The 24,204-nt window shown below is 36.1% G+C and overlaps 3 protein-coding genes across 4 annotated transcripts; 1 reads left to right on the top strand and 2 right to left on the bottom strand.

The window, feature by feature from the left end:
- Positions 1-2,496: 2,496 nt before the first annotated feature.
- On the bottom strand, positions 2,497-6,109 carry LOC132163938 (probable ribonuclease P/MRP protein subunit POP5). 2 transcript variants are annotated; one of them, XM_059574321.1, is made up of 5 exons: positions 5,857-6,109; positions 4,219-4,861; positions 3,873-4,063; positions 3,636-3,773; positions 2,497-2,930 (listed from the first exon to the last, which is right to left on the bottom strand). In XM_059574321.1, exons 3-5 carry the CDS (start codon positions 4,048-4,050, stop codon positions 2,782-2,784), a joined length of 465 nt encoding a protein of 154 aa, XP_059430304.1. In that variant the 5' UTR covers positions 4,051-4,063; positions 4,219-4,861; positions 5,857-6,109; the 3' UTR covers positions 2,497-2,781. The 2 variants fall into 2 exon arrangements, with proteins under 2 accessions (XP_059430304.1, XP_059430303.1); XM_059574320.1 differs by lacking the exon at positions 4,219-4,861 and having other exon boundaries at positions 5,857-6,108.
- A 3,856-nt stretch (positions 6,110-9,965) lies between these two features.
- Positions 9,966-13,385, bottom strand: LOC132164385 (E3 ubiquitin-protein ligase RSL1-like). The gene is made up of 3 exons (XM_059574893.1): positions 12,556-13,385; positions 11,016-11,788; positions 9,966-10,266 (listed from the first exon to the last, which is right to left on the bottom strand). The coding sequence occupies exons 1-3, from the start codon at positions 13,312-13,314 to the stop codon at positions 10,149-10,151; spliced, it is 1,650 nt and encodes a 549-aa protein (XP_059430876.1). The 5' UTR covers positions 13,315-13,385; the 3' UTR covers positions 9,966-10,148.
- A 4,706-nt stretch (positions 13,386-18,091) lies between these two features.
- On the top strand, positions 18,092-21,434 carry LOC132163022 (protein FAR1-RELATED SEQUENCE 6-like). Its single transcript, XM_059573222.1, has 5 exons — positions 18,092-20,350; positions 20,506-20,598; positions 20,751-20,816; positions 20,903-21,028; positions 21,135-21,434. Exons 1-5 carry the CDS (start codon positions 18,092-18,094, stop codon positions 21,432-21,434), a joined length of 2,844 nt encoding a protein of 947 aa, XP_059429205.1.
- Positions 21,435-24,204: the final 2,770 nt, after the last annotated feature.

Raw genomic sequence — 24,204 nt, forward strand, 5'->3', positions numbered from 1 at the left:
TGGCCGAACCATCCCCATGGCCCAAATGGCCAAAAGCCACCCCCAATTTTTATTTTATTTTTTATTTTATTATAAATTAAATCTATTTTTTTTTAATTAATTATATGGACACATGTCAAACCGTGATTGGTGTTAATGTGGCGTTCCGTCAAATTTTGGATGGAATGACCATCTCTGTCTTTAAGCAAACCAGAGGGATCTCTTGTGATAAAAAGTAAACCCTAGGAGTCAAAAAATAAAGAAGTTAGACCACAGGGGTGAATAAAGTATTTAACCCTATTTTTTTTCTTCTAACTTTTTAATATTTTTAATTTTTAATTATTACATGGACACATGTCAATTTTTTAATGGTTCTGATGTGGCTTTTCGTAAAATTTTGAACGGAAGTATCATTTTCGTTTTTTGCCATTATTGAGGTATCATCTGTGATACAAAGTAAAACAAGAGGACAAAAAAGAAAGTTGTTAAATGGAACATGGCATCCAGCAATCCATAACTAAAATACAAGACAAACGACTATACATAAACGGCACCTGAGTCCTTAAAATCCAACAAGTTCTCCAGCTTGCTGGAGCTGGTTGGCAAGACCACCAGCCCAAATAGCAGTCCCAAGCCCCAAGGACTTGGGGGCGGTTCGTCCACCCCCAGACCGACCATGAGGTTGCTCTGGCCAACTCCTTTGATTTTGAATTTTTTGTTTTGTTTTAGATTTTTATTATTGATTTTTTTTATTAGTTTTAATATTTAATGAATTTTATATTATTTGTTTAAAAAAAATATTTTTTTATTGCCCAAAACGACCTGTTTAAAACTATCGCATGGTCCCCAAGAGGTAGCTCAATCGGCTAGGACTACATTTAATAAAGCGGAGGTCACTAGTTCGAATTCCTCTCCCCCTTCTTGTATGGACATGTCAAAAAAAAAAAAAAAATCTACCGCATGGACTCCTCGCCCATAGGAATAAGTCTAACCAACTCAAAATCATGATTCAAACATAAAGAAAAGGAGATGATCCTCAATAAGTAACATTTTCGAAAGATAAGATCTGTGGCCTGTGGTCCATTTTCCCTCTGGCATGTTCAACCTCCTCCACTCCCATTAGAGAAGAATATTTTTTGGGATCCAAAGTTTACAGTGAAAGAAGATTATAATTGTGCCAATGAGGACAAAAGTGAAGAGTATTTGCCATCTGCCTGGCTTTAAGAAAAAAGATTGAGCTGTTGTAGCCATACTCAAAAAATAGAACTCAGACTGTATTTCCAGACTCTTCCATTCATATAGCCAGAAAAAGGAAATTGGAATCCTCATAATCTGATGATAAACAACTTGAACTGAAATAATGCACCTAAAATGGTTAATTCTATGACCTACTAAGTTGGTATGTAAAGTTGATTTAATCAGGTGTCTGTATCAGGTTAGCCCAATCAAATATCAAATTTGCAACCATCTTCCACGTGTCACCTAAAAGAGCATTCCCAGCAGTTACTCGATCATTTTCCTTAAATTTAAGGATCTAAACTACTTTTTACTTCCATATGTCAATATACACCCAATAATTTCCTTAAATGATTCCCTATATATATATATATTATTTTACCTTTTTTATATTTTATTCCTTTAATTTATACTTTCTCTCTCTCTCCCTCATATTTTCTTCTTCTTTCTTCTGGCAGTAGCCATTTCTTCTTCCATGTGATTTCGCACTTTTCTTCTCAAATGGTTCAAGTTTGTGTCTTCTATTTCTTCTCCGATTTGTGTCTGCGATTTTTTCTCCGAATTCTTCTCTGATCTGCGATTTCTTCTCCAATTTGCGTCAAGTTTGAGGACTCAGAGCGGTACATTTATGGATGGAAATCTGATTGTAAACAAGGACGATGTTCAGATCATCTCTCAGATCGAAGTTGAAGCAGTAAGATTTGATGTTTTGATTTCAGTATCTGATTTACGATTTGCAATTTCTCCTCTGATTCACCATGCTCATTCCCTCTCTTCTCCTCTGAAACCTCAAGAAACCCTCCACCTTCTTTGATATTGTTGCTGGCCATTGGAAATGACTTGACAAAATCAGAGGTCTCTTTGAGATTAAGCTTGCAAATTGGGTCAAGGAAGGCCTCTCTTCTCCTTCTGCGTTTGCTTGAACAAAGAAGAAGAAAAGAAAATGCTGGGGAAAGAAGGGGAAGAGAGGAGAGAGGAGAGAGAGAGCGCATCAATTTTATCACTATAATATTCATTCGGATTGCTACAGTGGAACCCAAAACATTAGGTTGGGTTCTACTGTAGCATCTGATGGTTTAATAAAATATATAGTCTGCTGTGGGTGGTTTTTTGCGATTTTTTTTGACATTTTTCCTAAACTTAGGGAACAGACACCCTTATGGAGAGTCTGTAGGGAATGTTCCAAGGCCTTAAAGTTTGAGCTCTCTTACATAGATAGAGCCTATGAGGCATAGGATTCAGGAGAAAAGGAAAGAAAGAAGTTCACAGACTAGAAACAAGTAAAACAGGATAATAAAGCAACTTCTGGCATAGTTTGGAAACCAAGACCGCATAACACATACGCTCTTCTAAGACAACAGAATAAAAAGCAAACAAATAGTACTCAATAATTGAGAGAAAGATTTACATACTCAGAAAGAGAAAGCAAATTGAGATCAAAAGGCACAAACTATCATACAACTATGATCGAGCCGTAGGTCACCACAGATGCAGCACTTTAGCCCTCCAAAACTTTGATCTTATCAAGACAGTTTTGCGTCTGCTGAGTAGCATTAGCTGAGAACTTTAGTGCTCCAAAACTTTGATCTTATCAAGACAGTTTTGCATATGCTGAGTAGCATCAGCTGAGAGACGAGCCCCAACTATAAGTTTGTACTGTTCAAATTTCAGCTCATCGCACTTCAAGGCTGCGCTTTTACAAGCCTTTATGCTTCCTAGTACAAAGAAAATGATTTGTTATTATAAGTCCATTTTTGATAGATGATGGAAAAGTTCAGTATGCAAATATATTAAATTATGGTTTTGAGCTTTCAATGAAGTTGCTTGTTCATCTATATATATATATATATATATATATATATATATATATTAAATTAGGTTTGCTTCTTTGTGAAAGCAGCAGTGAAGCGATATAAGTTAACATGTAATCATCCAATCTATAAAAGATTTTCTCATGAATATTAAGAAAAACATTGTGCTCATTATCCAAAATTATGTCTCATCGTGACAATTATAAGTGTGGTGCTTGAATAAATAAATTCCAATAGCAAGGTAATAAGCATAGCTTATGCAGTCTATTGCAGTACCACTCACACAATTTGTACATTTAAATAGGAAATTTCACAAAAAAGAAGAAGAAGCTCTTCACAAATTCTTCAAACTCAATAATGATAAAAACAATGTTGGCGAATGTCCCAGTGACATAAAAACTAAAACTTCTTGAATTCTTTTTCTTGTAAATTTAAATCTGCAGAAATTATATTTAAGTATGTTGAAAGAAGCACGAAAAATGATCATCCTCGATTGCTAGCATCTAAGAGAGCCATTATATAGATATAGATAGAGATACACACACATACATAAGCATTACAACATCAACATGCCCTTAAGAGTTTCCATCTGGGATTTATTTGACTTACCACTTAGGTCCAATAAGTTGAATAGCACGGGGCAATTTCCAATATTCCTAACCATGGTAATCGCAGACCAAACCTTTTGGTACTCCTCCCTTGAGGCTCTAATAATGCAAACCTTTGTAATGGGATTCACATACTTTACTACACAAAAACACACCACAAACTTCACAAATAAATTGAAAGACATGACAAGAAACTGTATTCAAAGAAAAACAAAAACTTGCGACATGGGTACTTTACCTTGGAACGACCCAAGTGACGAAGCAAGACCACACTCTCCAAAGTTCACAAGAATGCTGTCTTTGATTGCCTTTGAGACATTGAATTGGGTTATGATAATGGGATCGTCTCTCACAAGGTCTCTATTGGGATCCAAGAAAACTTCCACAACCATGTACCTGTTCTTGAATCCCACCATGATCGTTCTTTACCTACCGTACCACACACCCAACTTGTAAGATCATAGCAATTGAATTCACAACAAGAATATGATCTAGAAATAGAGGGAACACAAAAACCTTAGCTTTGGCTTTAATTGAAAATTTTCTGAAAACGGAAAAATAATAAGCAACAATGAAAAAACTACCATATTGATCGCTAAAGAGGTGAAAATCTGGAAGGATTTGATTGGCGCAACGACGTCGTTCTCCACTGTAATTGTTTCATGGGAAAACCCTAACCCTATTCATTGAATTCATGAAACAAAAGGGAGCTAAAGAGCAAATCTTTTTGACTATGAGCGACGTCGTACAAAAATGTTGGACCTGGACTTGAAAGTTTTCTTGGGCTCCAACTACTCGTGTAGTGTAAGGCCCAACAGTGTAGTTCACGATGTGTCAATCCATGAGATACGCCAGTATAGTCTACGTTCCCATCGGAGAATGAGCCCTTAAAAACAAAGGCTAGAGAATTGACGAGAGAGAGAGAGAGGCGTTGTTGGACACGTGAGGGAAAAAATGGTTAGGTATGACGTGGGAGTCCGTCACAGAACTGCAATTTTAAACGATAGGAGCACCCCAAATCCGGAATAGGATCCTCTCCAATCCAAAATGGACTAGAGAGTATCCAGTTCACGGCTAGGATTTCTTATCAAAAATCCTAGGGCCACATATCCCACTAATAAAAATAATAATTAAATAATAATCCTAGGGCCCATGGGGTGGACCGCGCCACCCCTAGGCCTTGGGGTGGCCCGCGCCGCCCCCAGATCTTGCTAGGGGTGGCTGTACCTACACAAAAGAGAATTAATGAAGTAAGATATCATTCCTCAACCTTAATATCCACCCAAGCAATTCATCTAAACAACTCAAATATTATATAATGAGGCAATTGATCTTCTCATTTCACCAGACAAATTTGGTGCTCATAAAACAAAACCCCATCACATTATGGAAACAGGAACAAACTTCCCACAATCTATCGCCCTTAATAATTGAAAAAGTTTGGATTCAGTCATATTGCTAAAAAGAATCCAGTCCCTGCAAACTGATTTAAACAAAAAAAAAAAAAAAACCTCTCCTTTCACCAACTTGTGTGCTTTATGGCTGAATTGGAAGCTTTATGGACGGTGGTATGTGAAAGCGGATTTAGAAGTGAAGGCAAGAGTTCCCGATAGACAAAAGAGAAAAAAACACTCTTTTTGATGTTTCAGAACCTCGGCTATCAATGGGTTTTTTGGGGTTATCTTGTAGTACAAAATTTATTGTAGTGAGTAGTACAAAATTTTTATAGTGAGTAGTACAAAATTTATGAGCTTGTTTATAACCTAAAGAGTCAAAATGAAAAACCCCATTGAGCACAACCCACAAAAATCCAATGATGCAAAAATCACTAAGCAAAACCTAGATGAGAGAACCCCAAAATGCAGAATCTAGGGCGTTTTAGCCTGCATAACCCCAGTTGATACAAGTTTGGAATTTTAGCCGAGAGTGCCCAAATGCAGAATCTAAAACCAAAGGTTTCTATTACCTCAAATTCAGTTTCTAATTCATAAAACTAAAGCATCAAAAGCCCTAAATCCCATCCATCATCATTATCAAAATCAGATAACAAGATATACCCATTAACAAGATAAACCCTAAATCCCATTCTTCGTGTTGACGTTTGCTATGCCAAACCCATTACGGCTTTGCCATAGCAAACGTCAACACGAAGAAAAAGAATCGCGAGAAACAAAAAGAAAATTATACAAACGAAGCATCGAAGAGAGAGAGGGACTACTTACCGCCTGTGGAGGAGAGAGAGAGCGTTCTTCAACGCCGGTGGCCGGTGGTGGAGAGAGAGAGACTACTCGACAGTGGAGCACAACCCGTTCTAAGGTTGGGAGGTAGGTCGCCGGTGGCCGGAAACCTTGCGCCGGAGTGAGAGAGAGGGTAAACGACCTCCGTCGCCGGTGACCGGAGTGAGAGAGAGAGAGGGTAAGCGAGGGAGGGAGAGCGGGAGAGGGGGAGGGGATTCTGTGATTTTTTATTTTTAAAATTTTCAGGAAACGAAGGTGACACGTAAAGGAAATGATTTCGAAAAAATATTTTTTTTGCATTTTACGATGTTTATTACGACGTAAAATAATGGTCAAACCGAAAATGATTTCAATTTGACCAAAAATCCTTTACATTTATGGGAAAAATGGTTTACACTTTTTAATTTCATAAACCATTTTCCCTGCTCAACCCAAAAAAAACCCAACGCTCTTCTGATTAGAAAAAAAAAAAAACCAAAAAACCCCCGATTCCTCATCTTCACGCACAGCTTCTCCTTCACCTTCACCTTCACGCACAGCGGCAGCTACTGATTCTCCTTCACCTGCACAACTCATCTCTCTCGGCCGAGTTTCACTCTTCAACCCCGACGCAAGTACTCTCATCTTTCTCTTTCTTTGTTGAACCATATGTATGGAGCGATTCAAATTTATGAATTTCTCTTGGTAATTTTCGTTTGATTTTGGTTTCTTTCTCTGTTGGACAATTGGAAATCATGGAGCGATTTTGATTTTGGTTTCTTTCCCTATTAATGTATCAGATTTGCGATTTTGGTTTTGTGTCTAGGATGTAGATTTTGGAAAATGAGAACTTCTGCGATCTTTGTTATTATAGGTTGTTTTGGTTGTTGATTCTTGGAAGTTCTGACTTTGAGATGAATCTCAATTGAATAGATTTTTGTTTCCTTTTGATTTTCTGGTTGTGTGATGGCAGATTGGGGGGGATTTTCAGTGGATCTTGGCTCTTTGCTTGGTGTTTTGCTATGTGAGGTCTTGGTTGGATTTCCCACATATATAGATTCATTCTTCCATGTGGGATCTCCTACATATATAGGTTCTCTGGGGTTGATTCTGGTTGTTGTGGAGTGGTTTGCTGGGGTGTTTAAGCAGTTTTTGAGTCTTTTCTGCTTGGTTGCTGAGGTTTTTTTTGCTCTGTTTATTTTCTACTGTATGCTTAATATATATGCTAACAGTTGCTTGTTAGTTTATATAGCCACGTTTATGCTCTTTTGTTAGTTTGTTTGTAAGCTTTTGGTTAAGTTTGTTCATAGTATTGATAATTTAGTGTTTAAGTTTGTTCATAGTATTGATAATCTAGTGTTTTGATTGATTGTGAATAATTTTGGAATAATCTAGTGTTTTGATTGATTGACATTTGAGTCCAAAATGCTTGTTTCTTATAAGGTCGGCTATGGTATCTTTCTTTTTCTTTCTTTATGAGTTTCTTTTCACCTAAACTTTTCATTCCCATATGGTATTGTTTATAAAATATTTGGTGTGCAAGTAGGCTTGATAAGAAAAATAGTCAACAACAGCTAGGGAAAGAAATGCTAGCATAGCTTAAAGAGATTTAGGGGTCTCACATTTTGAGCTCAGTTTCCAGCTATACAACAGTAATAAAACACACTAGAGCAGAAGGCTGATGGAGGGAGGGGTCACAGGAGAAAAAGAAAATGATGAAAATTAGATTTAGCTGTGAGTCACTGGGCCCGCCCTGGTTGTGGGATTAGCTAGCTAGGTGGCCTACTTTCACATATTTGTCCATGAATTTATCTTCCCAGTCCTGTAAAGTATCAAACTCCGATGCATCCAGACCTTCAAGGTTACCATTGATGTCCTGGGCTTGAAAGACATAAGCGCAAGGGCTCTATCATTTTTTCACATATCATATTATTGCACTGCTTATTGCACCATGTGAGACTTAAATTTTTTGGAATTTATTAATCATTTGTCACAAAGAAACAATGTATATATGATTTATTGCTTATTACTTATTTTTATGTTATTTGTAGATGGATGAAACAATTCTTTCGACAATTACGACTATAGTTGCATCTGTTCTTGCTGTTGGGCTTGTAATCTTAAAAGATATTAGATCTAGGAGAGTATTACGTGAGGAACCTCATGTTAATCGAGAGTATGAAAGAGGGATTTATATGGATAGTATTATTTATGGAAGTAGACAAGATTACATTGACCAAATACAAATGAGTCCTATATCTTTCTTTGAATTATGTAAAATTCTTGCTGAGAACAACCTTGTAGGTGAGACCATTCACATGTTTATTAAAGAACAAGTGTTGATATTTTTACACATTATTGGGCATAATGTGAGGTTTCGAGTGCTTGGTAGAAGGTTCTATAGATCAATTAGGTTTATTCATCGATGTTTTAAGATGAAAGTAACGTACTTGCCCTTTCATATATATCAATCTTCCTAGAGGTGGAATATTCGTAATATTGATGTATGGACATTTTTAGATACAGTACTTTCAAAATACTTTTTATATTTTTTTTTTCTTCTGAAAAAGTAGAAAATCCAAAAATATTCTCAGATAGGTTGATTTTTTTGTTGAATTTTAACAATCAAACATAAATTATTTTATATTAATATTTTTATATTTTGAATAAAAATTATATTTTATAGGTTAATATAAAATATTTTAAAAAAAAAATTAAAAAATTGATTTTCAGTACAATTGAATAGCTAATATAAAAATCAATAGTTTTTTATATTAATAGTTTTTTAAAACTTAAAAAAAATTAAAAATTGTTTTGAAAATATTTTTAAAAAAATTTGATTTTCCATTCGCGCGGTAAACACCATAAAATGTTTTCGGTGAAAAACATTTTAAAAAAAATTGACTTTCATGAAAATATTTTTCGACGGAAACCATTTTAGGTCGAAGTAAACGGAGCCGTAGTGTGGAGAAGTTGGAACATTGTTAGGTTGGACCAAATTTTCTCTTATTTTTTATTTTTTTTAAAAATAAAATAAAAAATAAATTTTTTTTTAAGCAATATCATCAAATTTGCTATTTTTTTTATTATAAAAAAGGTATTTTTCTTCGTAAAAATAGTCATTTTAAAAAAAAAAGGTCATTATTATGAAGAAAAAGACCTTTTTTTTTTTTAAAAAAAATACCAAATAAAAAAAATGATCATAAGGATGTTACTGCTTAAGATTTTTTTTGTTTTTTTTTTTTCATTTTTTATTTTGTTTTTTTTAAAAAAGACCACATAAGGAAAAAAGTTGAGCTAAATTTATGCAAAAAAAAATTGTGTTTTTATCATTTCTCATATATATATATGCAAACATGGAGATTAACTTCATATTTCTTCATATTTCTGAGGTATGATATAACCCCAACTATTTGGCCCAACTTAGGCACCCTATGCGGTCGAGGTGGTTGTGCTAGCCAAACTTAATTTTTTTTTTTTTTTTTCAACTTTTAATGTTTTAAATAATAAATCAACTTTTACATCTGTAAAATACACATGCTTTGTCAAAATATTTTATAACAAGAGAAGAAGACAAATTTTAAAAAAAAAATGTTGTGTTTTAGTTGTTTTATGTATTGAATTATTTATTAATTCAACTTTGGGCTTCACACTAGCCCATTTAGTAATAGTCATGTAATTTTAAGGACAGAAAACCCTTGGTCTCCATCAAAATCTTCACAATTCCTACAGGAAACCAGATTACAAGGTACACAACAATTTCCTTAATTGTAATCAATTCATGCAATTTTTGGAAGTCAAGAGGGTTAAATTGAACACTCAACATAAAAAAAAAAAAAAAAAAAGATACAAGGGGATAGGAGGATTAAACACACCAAATGAGTTTCACTACTCTTAAGAATAATCGTTGGGATACATGGTATTTACAAGTTAAAAACATGTGATTTCTCAAACATTTATATTCCTCACATTTAACATATTCATTATTATCTAAGATAACTGTTGGATTAACAAAAACAAACCTTTCCAAAAGGTAGAAGAAAGGGAGAGATAAACAGATATAGATTGATAAGCATCTCAGTCAATATGTAATATAAGAGTTATCATAGCTAAAATTCAACAAAAAATCTAAGAAACCCTGGCCTAATATCAACAGCAACCCTTTCTAAGCATATCTTAGCAACATTAGCAGATACGACAGCACATTTTGCTGTTCTTTTTCCGAAAGCAAAAGCAAAACACAGGGCAGAGAAGCAAATATAGACTTCAATCTGTACCAAGTGTCATCATACTCCTAATCATTGTCTTCTTCGTACATTACGTATAATGTTACGCTCATCCCAGATTGGACAAGAACAGGTTGGGTTTTGGTTCTTCCACTCAGCACCACAAACGTAGCAAAACTCATATCCACATCTGAAAAAAACATTGCACAGGGAAATATACAAGCATTTTTTTAACAAAAATGACAATAACACGGAAACAAGAAACAGAATGGCTGACTTGTAGTGAAATTTCCTATTGGGAAGTACAAAGATATGAACTTTATAACAAAGATGAAGACAATATATGAAAGAAAAATACCAAACATTCTACTAAACCAATCCAATGATTGTCTTCGTTTTTTCGGGAATTTTGTGTGGGGGAGCAACTTTATCCTACCGTGACAAGTACTTGAAAAGGAGAATAAAATATCTAAATTCTCAAATTCTTTTATTGTACAGAACACGGCTCCTTTTGCACCTCATAACAAAGCAAATGTAGGATTTATTACGAACAGCTCCTGCACTTTTAATCCCTGAAAAAATGGTTTACCCATGTCCCAATCTTGTATCCTAGTTGCCAGCTATTCAATCATCCAGCTTTTCAAAAAGGTACATCCTCTACATTTCCTATTAGCATCTTTCTTCTCTAAATAAAATAGTTTTTCCATCTAAATTACATACACAAACACAACCACACAATTTTTTTTTGTTTTTGTTTTTTTTTAAAAAAAGAGAAGTTAGCCTCAAGAAGAGAGGGAATGAGAGATTTGAACTAATGACTTCCGCTTCATTAGGCATAATCACTAGTCGATTGAACTACCCATTGCGGTTACAAACACGCATACATTTGCAACAATAAGTGCAAGAAAAAGTCAAATTGGACAGACGAATACAAAGTACCTGCAAGTGATGTGGTAGCAACCTTCGGCTAGTTCAACCATGTGGTTGCACTTCACACATTGGGGCCAACGTTTCGCCTTTGCAAGAGACTTGAGCTTTGCATCTTCTGTAAGGGAATAAGGATTTGATCTTTTGTAATCACTGCAGGTCATATGATAATGCCAAGGGACTTTGCAATCGATACAGAAATAGTAATGACATTTCATGCATCTTCTGACTCCATTTTTGTCAGCACCAACATATGTGGTCTTAGTAAATTGCAAAAGCTCACTTTTTGACATTAGTGCTGAACACTTTGGACGTGGGCAATAAACTTTCTCTGTAATTGGAATAGAAGATTCCTTCATGCGTTGGCTTAAGACCTCAACCAAATTTGGTGCCAAGAATTTACTACAGCTATCAATATTCACCACGGACTTACAGCCTTCATGAGGGCACTTCACCACCATCCCGTCAAGCAACTTGACCTCCGCATGCTGTTTCATGCAAGAAAAGCAATATCTGTGCAGGCAACCATCAACTGAAAACATCTCGTCAACATCTGTATCTTCAAAGCAAATTACACATGTCTCCTTCAAACTCTTGCCATCACTAGTTTCTTCAGTTGAGGTAATTTGAGAAACTATAGCATCTCTTGCAGATTTAAATGCAAACTTAATATCGTTACGTGCCACAAGAGATGGGTTGCAATATGTAAATTTTCTTCGAAGAAGAGCCACCTGATTGACTAATGTTGCAATCTTACTCTGTTGTGGTGCTACTCTACCTGTAACCTGTATTCAGAAATACAAAGTCGACCACCTCTATCTTTGTATCCGAAAAGCCTAACTCAAGTGAAATATCAATGGGGTTGTTTACATGTTTCAATTAGACTGCTAAGATTAATAGGCTCTACATGCAACCAAAGATTATGATAACCAGAATTAATTTTTGAAAAGCCTACCTTAAAGTGAAATATCGATGTCACTAATCACAAGTTCCAATTAGACTGCAAAGATTACTAGGCTCTACATGCAAACAAAGATTATGATAACCAGAATAAATTTTCAGAATATAAGCAAAAAGAACAAGAAATAATATTCAACTTAGCAAATCATGCCAGCCCACCGGAGAAGAAAAATGAAATTTTTTGCAACAACAAAATAATGGCAATACCTACCTCCAAAATGCTAAACAGCAGGTGATTTAGAAATTAATATACACATGCTAATAATTGACAATGTTGAACAAGAGAAGCAAACTCTGTGAATCATAATAATGCAATTTTTTTTTGATAAGTAAATCATACTAATGCAATTGAAAAGCTCAAAGAATGAACAGTTTAGATAATGGATTGCCTCCCATGTTTGCATTAGCACATTTAATCATCACTTAACAACCCCCATGTGTCACATTTCTCATTAACAATCAATACAAGCAAATATTTCCAGAAATAATGCAGCAGCCTATTATTTATATATAGGGTAAAAGAAGTGAAAATTACGAAAAAGAGCATCCACAATTAACCATGTAAAAATAAAGGTAATTACTATTGACTCACATATCGGTAAAGCACATTGTCATCACAGAAGAAGGTGAGCCTTTTCAAATTCAAGCTGAGAGCTTTATTAAGCCCTTCAATCAGAGCCTCCAGCTCAGCAACTTCATCTGTCACGACCTGACCGTCCACGAACGCCGCCAGATTCTTCCTCACCTCCAAGATCAGACCATCCCTCCGATCGCAAATCGCGACCCCAGCACCGGCCACGGTGACCTTCATATCCCTAATCCTCTCTTCGCTCACCAACCCCTTGGAGTATAACCTGAAACGCTCGGTGTCGACCAAAGCGGTCGACGACAAAGGGTCCGTACGGTACGGACGGTGGTAATTGTCCCCATTGGCTTCCCATTCCTCTTCGGGGATGTTGAGGATATCGCCCGCGAGTTTCTGATCGTGGATCCGACGGTCCAGATCCTCCCGCATTTTCCTCATCTCCGCCTCGCTTAGCTCGCGGTCCTCGAGCTCTTGCGCGAACCTCTCCACGTCTTGCAGCATGAGCGTGGAGGCAACGTCCAAAACGGCGTCGCTGGGAGATGAAACGGCAGCGTCATTGGGAGATGAAACGGCGGCGTTGGGATGAGGTGGTGATGAACAGCTTGAGCTTGAAGGTCGGAGAGCAAGGGAGGCGGTCATGGCTTCTTGCATTTGGAGGTGATAGGCGAGGTCGAGGTCAGAGTCTAGGGTTTTCGCCGTCATGAGCGCTCCGCGTTGCTCGGAGAGCGCGACGTTGAGGTCGCCCCTGACTGTACTCTTTGCCATGGGTTCTTTCTTCTGATTGAACTTTCACTTTCTCTCGCTTGGAATGCAGAGGGTTTTTCTCTGTTTGGGGTTTCAAGAGAGAAGGAAATGCAAGGGACTCAAAAGAAGTAGCTTGCTAAACAAGAAAGCGGCAACGATAGGCGCTCGGAAGAAAAGAAAAGATGAAAGAAAAAAGGAAAAGAAAAGAACAACCAAAAAAAAAAAAAAGTGTGATTTTACACATGATAAAATATTTTGTAATTTATAAAATACTATTATATAGCCCGCACTTTATTTGAGGATGAAAAATGCTCCAAAGGAGGGCTGGAGTCAGTTAATTCCGTCGGTGTCGGTAGAAAGATTTTTGTTTTGTCAAAATGTTAGTAAAGTCAAAAATTTTACTGCTTATTTTGCCAAATTTTTGTCCTAACATTGATAGACGGTCGGTAAAGTTGATATGTGAAAAAATTAAAAATTATTAACGAAGTCGGTCGGTAAAAAGTTGATTCGATTAACAAATTTTATTTCGCTTAGCAAACCGAATTTGTCAAAAGAAAAAAAAAAATGTTTCATCTATGGTTAATTGGTTTCGGTAAAAGTCGGTTGATAAGTAGTTGAAAGTCGGTATGCAATGAATTTGTCCAAGCCTACTCCAAAGGTATCAATTTTTATTAAATCGCTATTTAAGATTTAAATTTTATTAATCTAATTTTCAGGGATACAATCATTATCAAATTGATCCGCACATATCCCTCGGCTAAATTTCTAACGATGTCGTTATATCATACTCAATCAGAAGGTGGCATACATCTGCTGTAATAAAAAATATAAAAATAATAATGAAATATATAAAGGAAATTATAATATAAATAAAGAATAACTTTAAAAAAATAATTTTTTTAAATGGTAATTGGATTTCTATACTTGGGGGTAGTTGAACCCTTTCCCCAGGCAGAAACTTGTTATATATAATGCTTCATTAGAGGCGAACCAAGGCCCATTTCAAATTATTTTTACGGTGAAAAAGAAAGTCATTAACAGCAACTTTGTAAAGTAACTGTTGTTTGGTATTAGCGTCCGATTACTAACAGCCGCCAAATAGCGGCCACTAGTCGCCACTATTTATAAATAGTGACTACTTTTTACTCATTAGCGGTGACTTTGAGTTGCCGCTAATGACCATTTTTTTTGTAGTGATATCGTCTCTATCTTTTTGTTGAATTAAAAAGGTTAAAAATAAAAAACCACAAAACTTGTTTTTTTTTTTAAAAAAAAAAAAAAAAAAAAAAATCAAGGCACAAATCTCTTTTTAAATAACATACTCAATTACTTGAAAACATAACAGGATAATTTGCTTTTGCTGAAAACATCAAGATAAAATATAAAATTCTTTTCCTTGAAATATGACGAGAGAATTTTCTGCCTACTGAAATACTAAACTTGAAATCTTATACTAAATCAAATGGTAGATTTTCTACCTTCTTATGTAAAATAGCTAAAAGCAAACTAAAAATACTTTTACTGACCTAACACACTTTGCTTGCTAATTGAATGTTCACTTTAAAATCTTGATCTCAAAACGATTCATAAAAAATTTACCTCAAAACTTATGCTAATCATAAAACTTAAGAGAATTATTAAATCATGTATGACTTGAGGTATACAAAATATAATATGGACTCGTATTAATTAGGAATAAAACTTTTCAAGCTTTTCTACTATGCACGTAAAATGAATTTAAATATAACTTTTGAAACCGAATTTACTTATCTACTGGCACTACAAAAAAATAATTTTTTTCTGACTAGCGTTTTCTGACGTGGCGTTTCTGACGCGTGTTGATTGTCAGAAGCATAGGTGTCAGGAAAAAAAAATTTCTGACGTGTCAGTGGGTAGAACGTCAGAATTTTCTGATGTTTTGGTGTGTTACACGTCAGAATAATTTTCTGACGTGTTAAAATAAAAAACGTCAGAAATTTCCTGACGTGTCAATTTTGAGACGTCAGGAAATTAAAAAAATAATAATTTTTTTTTTAAAAAAATTTTTCTGGTATTTTTTTTTCCAATTAAAAAATAGATAAATAATAATTTTTTTTTTTTTTAATCTCTCTGCACGGCACAGCTCCCTCACGCAGAGAAATTCGAATTTCTCTGCAAATTTCTCTGCAGATCTTTTCTCCCCATGCCAGCTGCTTCTTTTCTCCTCTTTTTTTCTCTTCAATTCGTTTTTGATCTACTTCTTTTCTCCATTTTCTCACTGTCTCTAGCTCTCTTCTTTTCTCCATTTACAAAAACCCAAACCGAAAAAGTCTTCCAAAAATCAAAAACCCAACAAAAATCTTCAAAAACCCAAAAAATTTTCTTATCTTCTCTTCTTCTTGTTCTTGTTCTTCTTCTCTTCTCCTTTTATTTTTTTTTCTTCTAGAAGAAAAGCAGATCTGCTTCTCTTCTTTCATTTTTCTTCTTCTTCTTTTGCTATTCTTCAATCTGCTGCTTGTCTTCTTTTTCTCTTCACATTTTCTTTTCTTCTTCCCCTAGAGAGGAGCTCCGTCCTGTGCAGATCAGAAGAGGGAGATTGAGAGAGGAGAGAGAGAGAGAGTGTGGGGAATAAATGAAGAGGCAAGAATAAAAAGAATAAAAAAGTGGGAAAATTTTTAAAATCTCGCCCAAGCAGGAAGTTTCCTGACGTACCATGTGTGGCACGACAGAAATTTCTGACGTGCCACACATGACACGTCAGAAAAAGTCTCCCAAAAAAAAAAATTCTACATAATTATAATTATATATATATATATATATATGTACAGTTTTCTAACGTGGCAATGTCCCACGTCAGGAAAATTCTGACGTGGGACATTTCCACGTCAGAATTTTTCTGACTTGGCATTTCACCATGTCAGAATTTTCTGACGTGGCAATGTGCCACGTCAGAATTTTTCTGACGTGGGACATTTTCATGTCAGAATTTTCTGACGTGGCACACTGCCACGTCAGAATTTTCTGACATGTCTGTTGTAACACGTCAGAAAATTTCTGACGTGTCACTATTCACATGTTAGAAAATTCTTTTCTGACGTTTTAAAATTCAAACGTCAGAAATTTTCTGACGTGGCAACAATTCTAGTACTGTAGCTACGTCAAAAAATGTCCTTTTTTTTTTGGAGATATGCTATAGTGCATTCTCTAAACCTTCTACTCACCATCTCTGCCTGCGTGGCATGACACGTCTTAAATATATATATATATTTTTTAAAAGCAAAAATCGATTGCTCACATATTCAGCGGGAAAAAAATTTAGCTCCAAATTTTGACCCAAATTCACCCTCACGCAGTCTCTCCCCTCACCCTCACCCTCACCCTCACCCTTTCTCTCTCTCTCCGGCAATCGACGCTCTCTGTCTCTGTCTCCGGCAACCCCACACTCTCTCTCTCTTTCTCTTTTCGGCCAAAACCCACGACGCTCTCTCTCTGTCTCCGGCCGAATCCCATTCTCTCTCTCTGTCTCCGGCCGAACCCACGCTCTCTCCCCCGGCCACTGCTCCGGCTTAGATGGCAGCAAACCCAGCTGCTCGCTTACAACCCCCGAGCTCTCTATCTCTCTCCGGGTCAGACGTTTGGGCATTTCGGATTTTTGGCGTTTGGGCGTGAACGGAACAGCTCACATTTCAGGTAATGAGATATTATAAGTGATTTAGAAATTCACTTTATATTGATCTAGAAATTCACTTTAAATCTGTTTCTCATCAAGCGGAAGGACAATGGTTACATGCCCTTTGATCTAAATGCTTTGTGTAACTGATGTACGATCTGAGTTAAAAATAATGGAATCAATGTCCTTTGTTTTGCCCAGCATTTCCGCTCTTCTTCATGTTGCTGCAGAGATGACCGATCTGCATTTTTTTTTATTCAAAGCAGCCCACGTTTTCACCATTTAAACCCTCTTGGTACTTCTGCTTTTCTTTCTTTTCCCACATTGCCGTTGCTCTTGGAAAAATTTGAAATGCTTTGTTGTTCAGCAAATGCCACATTACAATGTAAAAATATCAGCACAAGTGGTGAAAACTTGACCATAGTTCTTGCTATAATTAAAGATGTGTAAATAATACACATTCAAATTTAAACCTTAACAAGAAATTCAGTTTCTTTAGGGTTATTGAATGATATTACATTAATACATTAACACATTACTGTATTGAACGATATTAATACATCATTTAAGCTCAAAATTAGTTATTGAATGATATTCCATAATTAAATATAAAATGTAAGAATTAGTACAAAGTAAGGTATGATAAAGCTTACTATTAATAAGAGAAATAGTCACATTTAAGCTATTATCATGGCTCATGACAATTCTAAGTTAAGCTGGGCTGTTAAGAGGGTTGTTGTGGGGTTGGATGGTGTTGGCTGGGTTTTTTTTTTTTTTTTGGTTGGTTGGTCACCGAATGATCATGACTTCTTTCATCTAATGTGTTTTGGTTTGACTTCTTTTGCTGTACATTGATAGTAATTTCCTTTAGCATTTCGTATGTGTATTATTTTGAATGACGATGTGTAAAGTTGGTTTATACAATAATACTTTGAATGATGCATAGGTCGGATTTTCAATTACTCATTGTGGCTGCCTTCTCTTCCTTTTAAATGGACTTTTCAAGCTCACGCTTGGATAATAATGGCGAAGTTCAATCTTTGTATGCACATAGTCCAAATGACGATGCTTTAACCCACCTAGATGACCCTAAAACTGGTTAGACTTTTTACTTTTGTTTTAGTTATAATTTTGCTTTGACCCATCAAGATGGCTTTTAACTTGTATCCCTATTTTATAGACGTGGATGGAGAAGATGGAGAAGATGGAGAACCTAATGAAGCCATGATGTTTAGTTCGGATGAAGAATTGGATGATAAGGAAAAAAAAGTTGTACAATACAAGATGATTGATGGGGATGAAAATGTTGAAGAACCTAAGAAAGAAATGACTTTTAGTTCAGCTGAAGAAGTTCGCACATATTATAGGAAATATGGTAAGCAACTTGGTTTTGGTGTCTTGAGAAGATGCCTTAAGAGGGATGAAGATGGCCAAGTAAGATACATGATCCTTACATGCATTCGTGAAGGTGCGAATAAGGGAGAAAGCAGCACAAGTAATGCCATGAAGCCAACTCCAAAAATTAATAGAACAGGGTGTTGTGCAAGGATTTGTGTGACAAGATGTGATAATGGAACATGGTATTTGAGTAAAGTGGTGCTTGAGCATAATCATATACTAAGCCCAAGCAAGACAAGATTTTTTAGGTGCTATAAGAATATAAATTGTTCTGCGAAAAGAAGGATTGAGCTTAATGATATAGCTGGAATACGTGCGAACAAGAATTTTAACTCATTGGTTGTTGAAATGGGGGGGTTTGAGAGTCTTCCCTTTGGAGAGAAAGATTGCCGAAACTTTATTAACAAGGCAAGGGAGCTCCGGCTTGGCAAAGGAGGTGGTCAGGCACTTTATGATTATTTTCATAGAATGCAAGACCAGAATGATGGCTTCTATTATATGATGGACATGGATGATAATTGTAGGTTGCGAAATGTGTTTTGGGTTGATGCACGAAGTAGGGCAGCATATGAATTCTTTGCGGATGTCATTACATTTGACACGACGTATTTGACTAATAGATATGACATGCCATTTGCTCCTTTCGTAGGGGTGAATCATCATGGTCAGTCAATACTTTTTGGGGCTGGATTACTATCAAACGAGGATACAGATACATTTGTTTGGTTGTTTGAGTCGTGGTTGAAGTGCATGAATGGCCGAGCTCCAGGTGCAATTTTAACAGATCAGTCCAGGGCAATGAAAAATGCAATTGCAAGAGTTTTTCCTAAAACTCGACATAGATATTGTCTATGGCATATTATGAGAAAATTGCCTGAAAAGTTTGCGAAATATGAACAGTACGCTGACATTAAGAGATCCCTACATACTTGTTTGTATGATTCTCAAACTGTTGAAGAATTTGAGGAAAATTGGAAAATTCTAATTGAGAGTTATCAACTTCAGGATAATGCATGGCTAAATGGGTTATACAGTGACCGAACTTTTTGGGTACCGGCATATATGAAAGATACATTTTGGGCTGGAATGAATACAACGCAGCGGAGTGAAAGTATGAATGCTTTTTTTGATGGTTACGTGCACTCACAGACCACACTAAAGGAATTTGTTGATCAATTTGATAGTGCTTTGAGGAAAATGGTCGAGAGGGAGACACAATCTGATTTCGATTCCTTTAATCGCACAATTCCATGTAGAAGTGACTTTTCTTTAGAGAAACAGTTTCAAAATGTTTACACAAATACAAAGTTCAAAGAAGTTCAAGATCAATTTGGGAAACTTATCAAGTGCAATAACTCTCATCTTAAAAGTGAAGGTGCAATTTCCACCTATCAAGTGATTGAATCTGTTTCTCTTCCGGGAAACCGCATGATCGATAAAATATTTGGTGTTTTCTTCAATGAAGATGAATTTGATGTGAAGTGTACTTGTGCAATGTTTGAATTAAGAGGGATCTTGTGTAGGCATTCCATTTCTGTTCTATTGACAAAGAAAGTTACAACGGTGTCACCTAGATATATTCTTGACAGATGGAGGAAGGATATAAAGCGAAAATACACATTGATTAAGAGTAGTTATGATGCTTTTGTTGGTAACCCTGCAGACCAAAGACATGACAAGATGTGCAAGAATTTTGAAGAATTAGCATCTCTCACAAAAGAAAGCGTGGAACATTTCATGGATGTGATGAAAAATGTTGATATGTTAAAGGAAAAATATCGTGCCTTGAAGTCTGTTGCGTCTAGTCAACCTTCCCATCACAATTCACTTGCAGTCGCATCTTCTAGCTGTAATGAAGTCATTCAAATTAGTGATGGTTTGGCGGTGCAAAGTAATAATAAGGTGCTTACTCCTATTAAGGTTAGACGTGTAGGGAAGCCACCGTCAAGAAGAAAGGTCCCTGCTGTAGAAAAAGCCACCAAGAAGCTAGCCAAAAAAAAGGTGCCCATTGTAAGCAAGCCATCAAGTGACAAAAATGTTAAAAAGAAGAGACAAAAAAAACAGGTTGATATATTTTTTTCACTTTCACTTAATAAGCATTACTCCATAAGATTTCACTTGTGTTTTTGTGGAAACACATTTACACAACCATTTCTTATTTGTAGACTACGAAAGCAACGCATGATCAACACAACACTTGCCAAACTTCATCTTTACCTGCAGCTTATGGTCAGAACTGCCAGCTAAATCATACTCAGGTGATTAGCTTAAATTAGTAGACACAAATACAATGGCTTACCTGATTTTGGGTGGTCACCATGCATTTGTTTTAATGTTGATTTTGCATGTGTTAATGTTGATTTTGCATTTGTTTAATGCTGATTTTGTATATGTTTAATTCATTATGTAGGGTTCCATCTTTGTGGCAACGAGGGCCCCAACATTAGGTGGTCACCATGATTCCATTCTTACTCAGGTATAGTTTCCATCTTTTATTTGTGTTGGAATTCAATATGCGTACAGTTTCCTTACAAACCTTGGAATTTCACATGTGTGCGTTAGGTTGGGGTGCCAGTTGATCCAACAAATAAGTTATCAAAATTAGTAAGCGAACATAAATATGAAGAGGCTTTCACTGCAGCCCTACAAAGATGTGATGCGTCCATTGTATATTGGCTATGTTCACAGGTGAATTTGTCTCATATAAGTCGTGTTCTTAGAAATTCATCATTGTTTTATGTTAGCTATTAAAGTAATCTTTTATGAGTATGTTTATTGAAATTGATATTTTTAGGTTGATCTACGGTGGATCTTGTCTTTAAATCCTCGCCCTTTGAGCCAAGTAGTATTGCTTCATCTTTTACGGCAACTAACCTATGGTATCAATAACAACAAACCCCAGAACTTTGGTTGGATGACAGACGTTGCTAATGCCATAATCCCATCAGACCCGATGATTGCATTGCAAGTGCGGCCCATCTTCAGTGAAATTTGTACCTTACTCAACCATCAACAATACTTGCCTACAATTACTGGTGTTGAGCTCTCAAGTATCCGTCTTCTGATGCATGTCATTTGTTCAAAGATCACGTAACTAGAATATAATTTATGCCAATAGTTGATTTGTTGTGTATACTCAAAGCCATTCATTTGATGTTGGCTTCATCTTTTTTTGTGTTTCTATGTAACCGTGAATGTTTAGATTATTTTGATGGAATATGCATCACAATTGTAGTATTGTAGTAGGTGATGCTCCTCATTTTGTTTTGTTTCTATGTAACCGTGAATGTTTAGATTATTTTGATGGAATATGCATCACAATTGTAGTATTGTAGTAGGTGATGTTCTTCATTTTGTTTTATTTTTTTGCCTAAGAGGCTAAGGCTAACTAGATGATCTGATTAATATAGGGGCTTAATTTAAAGCTCTTTTTGTGGTTGTAGCAAATGATTCTTTGTCTAGGGTGTATTGGGTGCTTTGAGTGTTTGCAAACACCAATTACAGTTGTACAAAATTGAGGAAACTTTTAGATTTTTTTTATTAGGAGTATAGCCTTATTATTTTAGATGAATTGTTTTTTTGCTGAAAATTTGATCCAAACAATTTTGTTTACAACAAACTATGGACGTAAACACTACATTTTTCTAGTCTTAACTTGGAACATATTTGACTTGCTACTTCAATTATCATTATAGTAGTCTAGCTTCCAATATCACCAAAAAGAGCTTGGGGGTGTGATATTTGATGTTCCATTTTTTGTACAATATTTATGAATTGGCACAATAAAGTGCTTTCGCCGTTTGTGTTATCTATGATTTATACGCGTTTCACCATTCCATAATCAATTTTCTATAATATCCATATTACCTCTGGTTGAAAAGAGTCGGTATCTATGTCAAAACATGAGACCTTTGTCATACAAAATATAATAGAAAGCTTGTAACATTAAAAGGTCATTAGGATACATCATGATAGCCGCTCAAAAACTAAAAAATAAAAAGCCCAACGAGAAGAGGGCCAACAAAATTGTGGGGCACATAATAATATGGCTTTAGAAGGAACAATGTAGTTTTAAAGCAAGGGTTACAAGTTGTAGTCATCCAGCCCCAGATCCGTCAATGCATCACTTGCAACATGAGGTAGGATTTATTTTTGCATTCTTAACTACAAGATTCTGGATCACGAGGCAAGAGGATTTTTTTTTTTTTGCACTTGTTGTGCTGCAGGGAACTTCTCCATAGCTTGAATAGCAAGGTCCCCTGCCCCAGCTTCCATGGTATGGGCTGCATTTTGGTGATCTCAAGGAGAGTATAGAAATAGTAGACATTACCTGTACCATTTAAAATTATTAGTTAGTAACACAATCTCTGTAAATGTAGTATACAACAAAAGCATTCGTTCAATCAGACCGGATAACACAGTAAATAGGAAATTATCACCAGTGATGTCCACAAGCAACCAATCATTGTACAACTTTTGAAACATTAAAGACATTCTTTGAACCATGCAATGCCAAGTTGGTTGCTTGACAAATAACAGGCATAACATGCACTAAAAACATGGGATGCAACTAACACAGTATATGCACATGTTTGCTAGTATGTATAATTTAACTACTGCAACAAATCAAATTGAGCAACCTGATTTTGTTCCTCTTTTGTTTGGGACTTGTGTCACTTGGTTGAGTCTTCCTACTTTAACTTTTTTCTTTTTTTTTATCAGACCCCTCTTGTGATTTACCAAATTTTCAAATACATTTTCTACCAGGTTGTCAAGGTTGCTGATTTTGGTGTTGTTAGAATGCAAGCACAATCTGGTGTCATGAATGCAGAAACTGGAACATATCGCTGGATGTCTCCAGAGGTCTGATTCTATAGACACGTATATTCATGGCTTTTGAACATTGTTACTTGAACAAGAGAATACTTGTCTCAAAATAGAAAGAGAACAAAAGTAATATTAAGGGATAAGAAAGCACCAAGAAGTCTGTCCCCATCCCTCTAAAAAGTTATAATCATTGATAAATTTTCCAAAAGACAACAGAAAAACCATCTAGCAATCAGCCTACAAAATTTTCAAAACAACAAACTTGCTCAACAATCAACTCAAAAAAAATCCATGCAACAAAACACTCATATCAATGTCAAAATTATGCAAAAAAGATACTGGTTCAGCAAAATTTTATCAGATTGTCAACTCAAATCTGTTAGTGCAAAGAAAGTAAAAATAGGGAAAATAATGTTGCTACGTACTCTTTCAAACGTTGGATGGTGTTGCTCGTCGCCGGAGATGGGTTGCTTGACAGCATAGCGTGGGTTGCTCAGCAGAATCACGTGGATGCTCGTCGCTGGAGATGGAGTTGTTCTGTCCTGGTGGTCGACGTTGCTGCTCGTGACCGGCTGTGGGTGGCAGTGGCCCGTGGGTGGGGGAGAGGGAAGATGGAGATGGAGGGAGAGATTTGGGGATTTCAATTTTGGGTGAAATTTGGATTTCCTGAAATGGGTTGTAGTCGAGTAGCTGGGTTCGCCGCCGTCTGAACCGGAGCAGTGGCCGGAGAGAGAGAGAGAGAGAGCGCAATCCATGCCGGAGAGAGAGAGAGAGAGTCGATTGCCGGAGACCGAGAGAGAGAGCGTCAGTTGCCGGAGAGAGAGAGAGAGAGAAAGGGTGAGGGTGAGGGTGAGGGGAAACACGCGTGCGGGTGAGGTTCAAATTTGGGTAAAATTTGGAGCTCAATTTTTTCCCCCCGCTAGATATGTGAGCAATTCGATTTTGTTTAAAAAAAAATTAAAATAAAAACGTGTCATCTGCCACGTAGGCAGAGATGGTAAGTAGAATGATAGGAGAATGCATAGAAGCATTTCTCT

The sequence above is a fragment of the Corylus avellana genome, chromosome ca10 (assembly GCF_901000735.1).
Source record: "Corylus avellana chromosome ca10, CavTom2PMs-1.0".
NCBI classification, from domain to species: Eukaryota; Viridiplantae; Streptophyta; class Magnoliopsida; order Fagales; family Betulaceae; genus Corylus; species Corylus avellana.

Bases quoted from the DNA above. Each gene is read 5' to 3' on its own strand.
- LOC132164385 (XM_059574893.1), bottom strand. From the start codon at position 13,314: ATGGCAAAGAGTACAGTCAGGGGCGACCTCAACGTCGCGCTCTCCGAG. The intron at 11,789-12,555 runs GTGAGTCAATAG...TTCTGAATACAG, and splicing joins ACAATGTGCTTTACCGATAT to GTTACAGGTAGAGTAGCACC. The intron at 10,267-11,015 runs GTACTTTGTATT...TGTTTTTTTCAG, and splicing joins TGCTACCACATCACTTGCAG to ATGTGGATATGAGTTTTGCT.
- LOC132163938 (XM_059574321.1), bottom strand. From the start codon at position 4,050: ATGGTGGGATTCAAGAACAGGTACATGGTTGTGGAAGTTTTCTTGGAT. The intron at 3,774-3,872 runs GTAAAGTACCCA...GTTTTTGTGTAG, and splicing joins GTCACTTGGGTCGTTCCAAG to TAAAGTATGTGAATCCCATT. The intron at 2,931-3,635 runs GTAAGTCAAATA...TCTTTGTACTAG, and splicing joins CAACTTATTGGACCTAAGTG to GAAGCATAAAGGCTTGTAAA.
- LOC132163022 (XM_059573222.1), top strand. From the start codon at position 18,092: ATGGCTTTTAACTTGTATCCCTATTTTATAGACGTGGATGGAGAAGAT. The intron at 20,351-20,505 runs GTAAGCAAGCCA...TCTTATTTGTAG, and splicing joins CCAAAAAAAAGGTGCCCATT to ACTACGAAAGCAACGCATGA. The intron at 20,817-20,902 runs GTATAGTTTCCA...TGTGTGCGTTAG, and splicing joins ATGATTCCATTCTTACTCAG to GTTGGGGTGCCAGTTGATCC.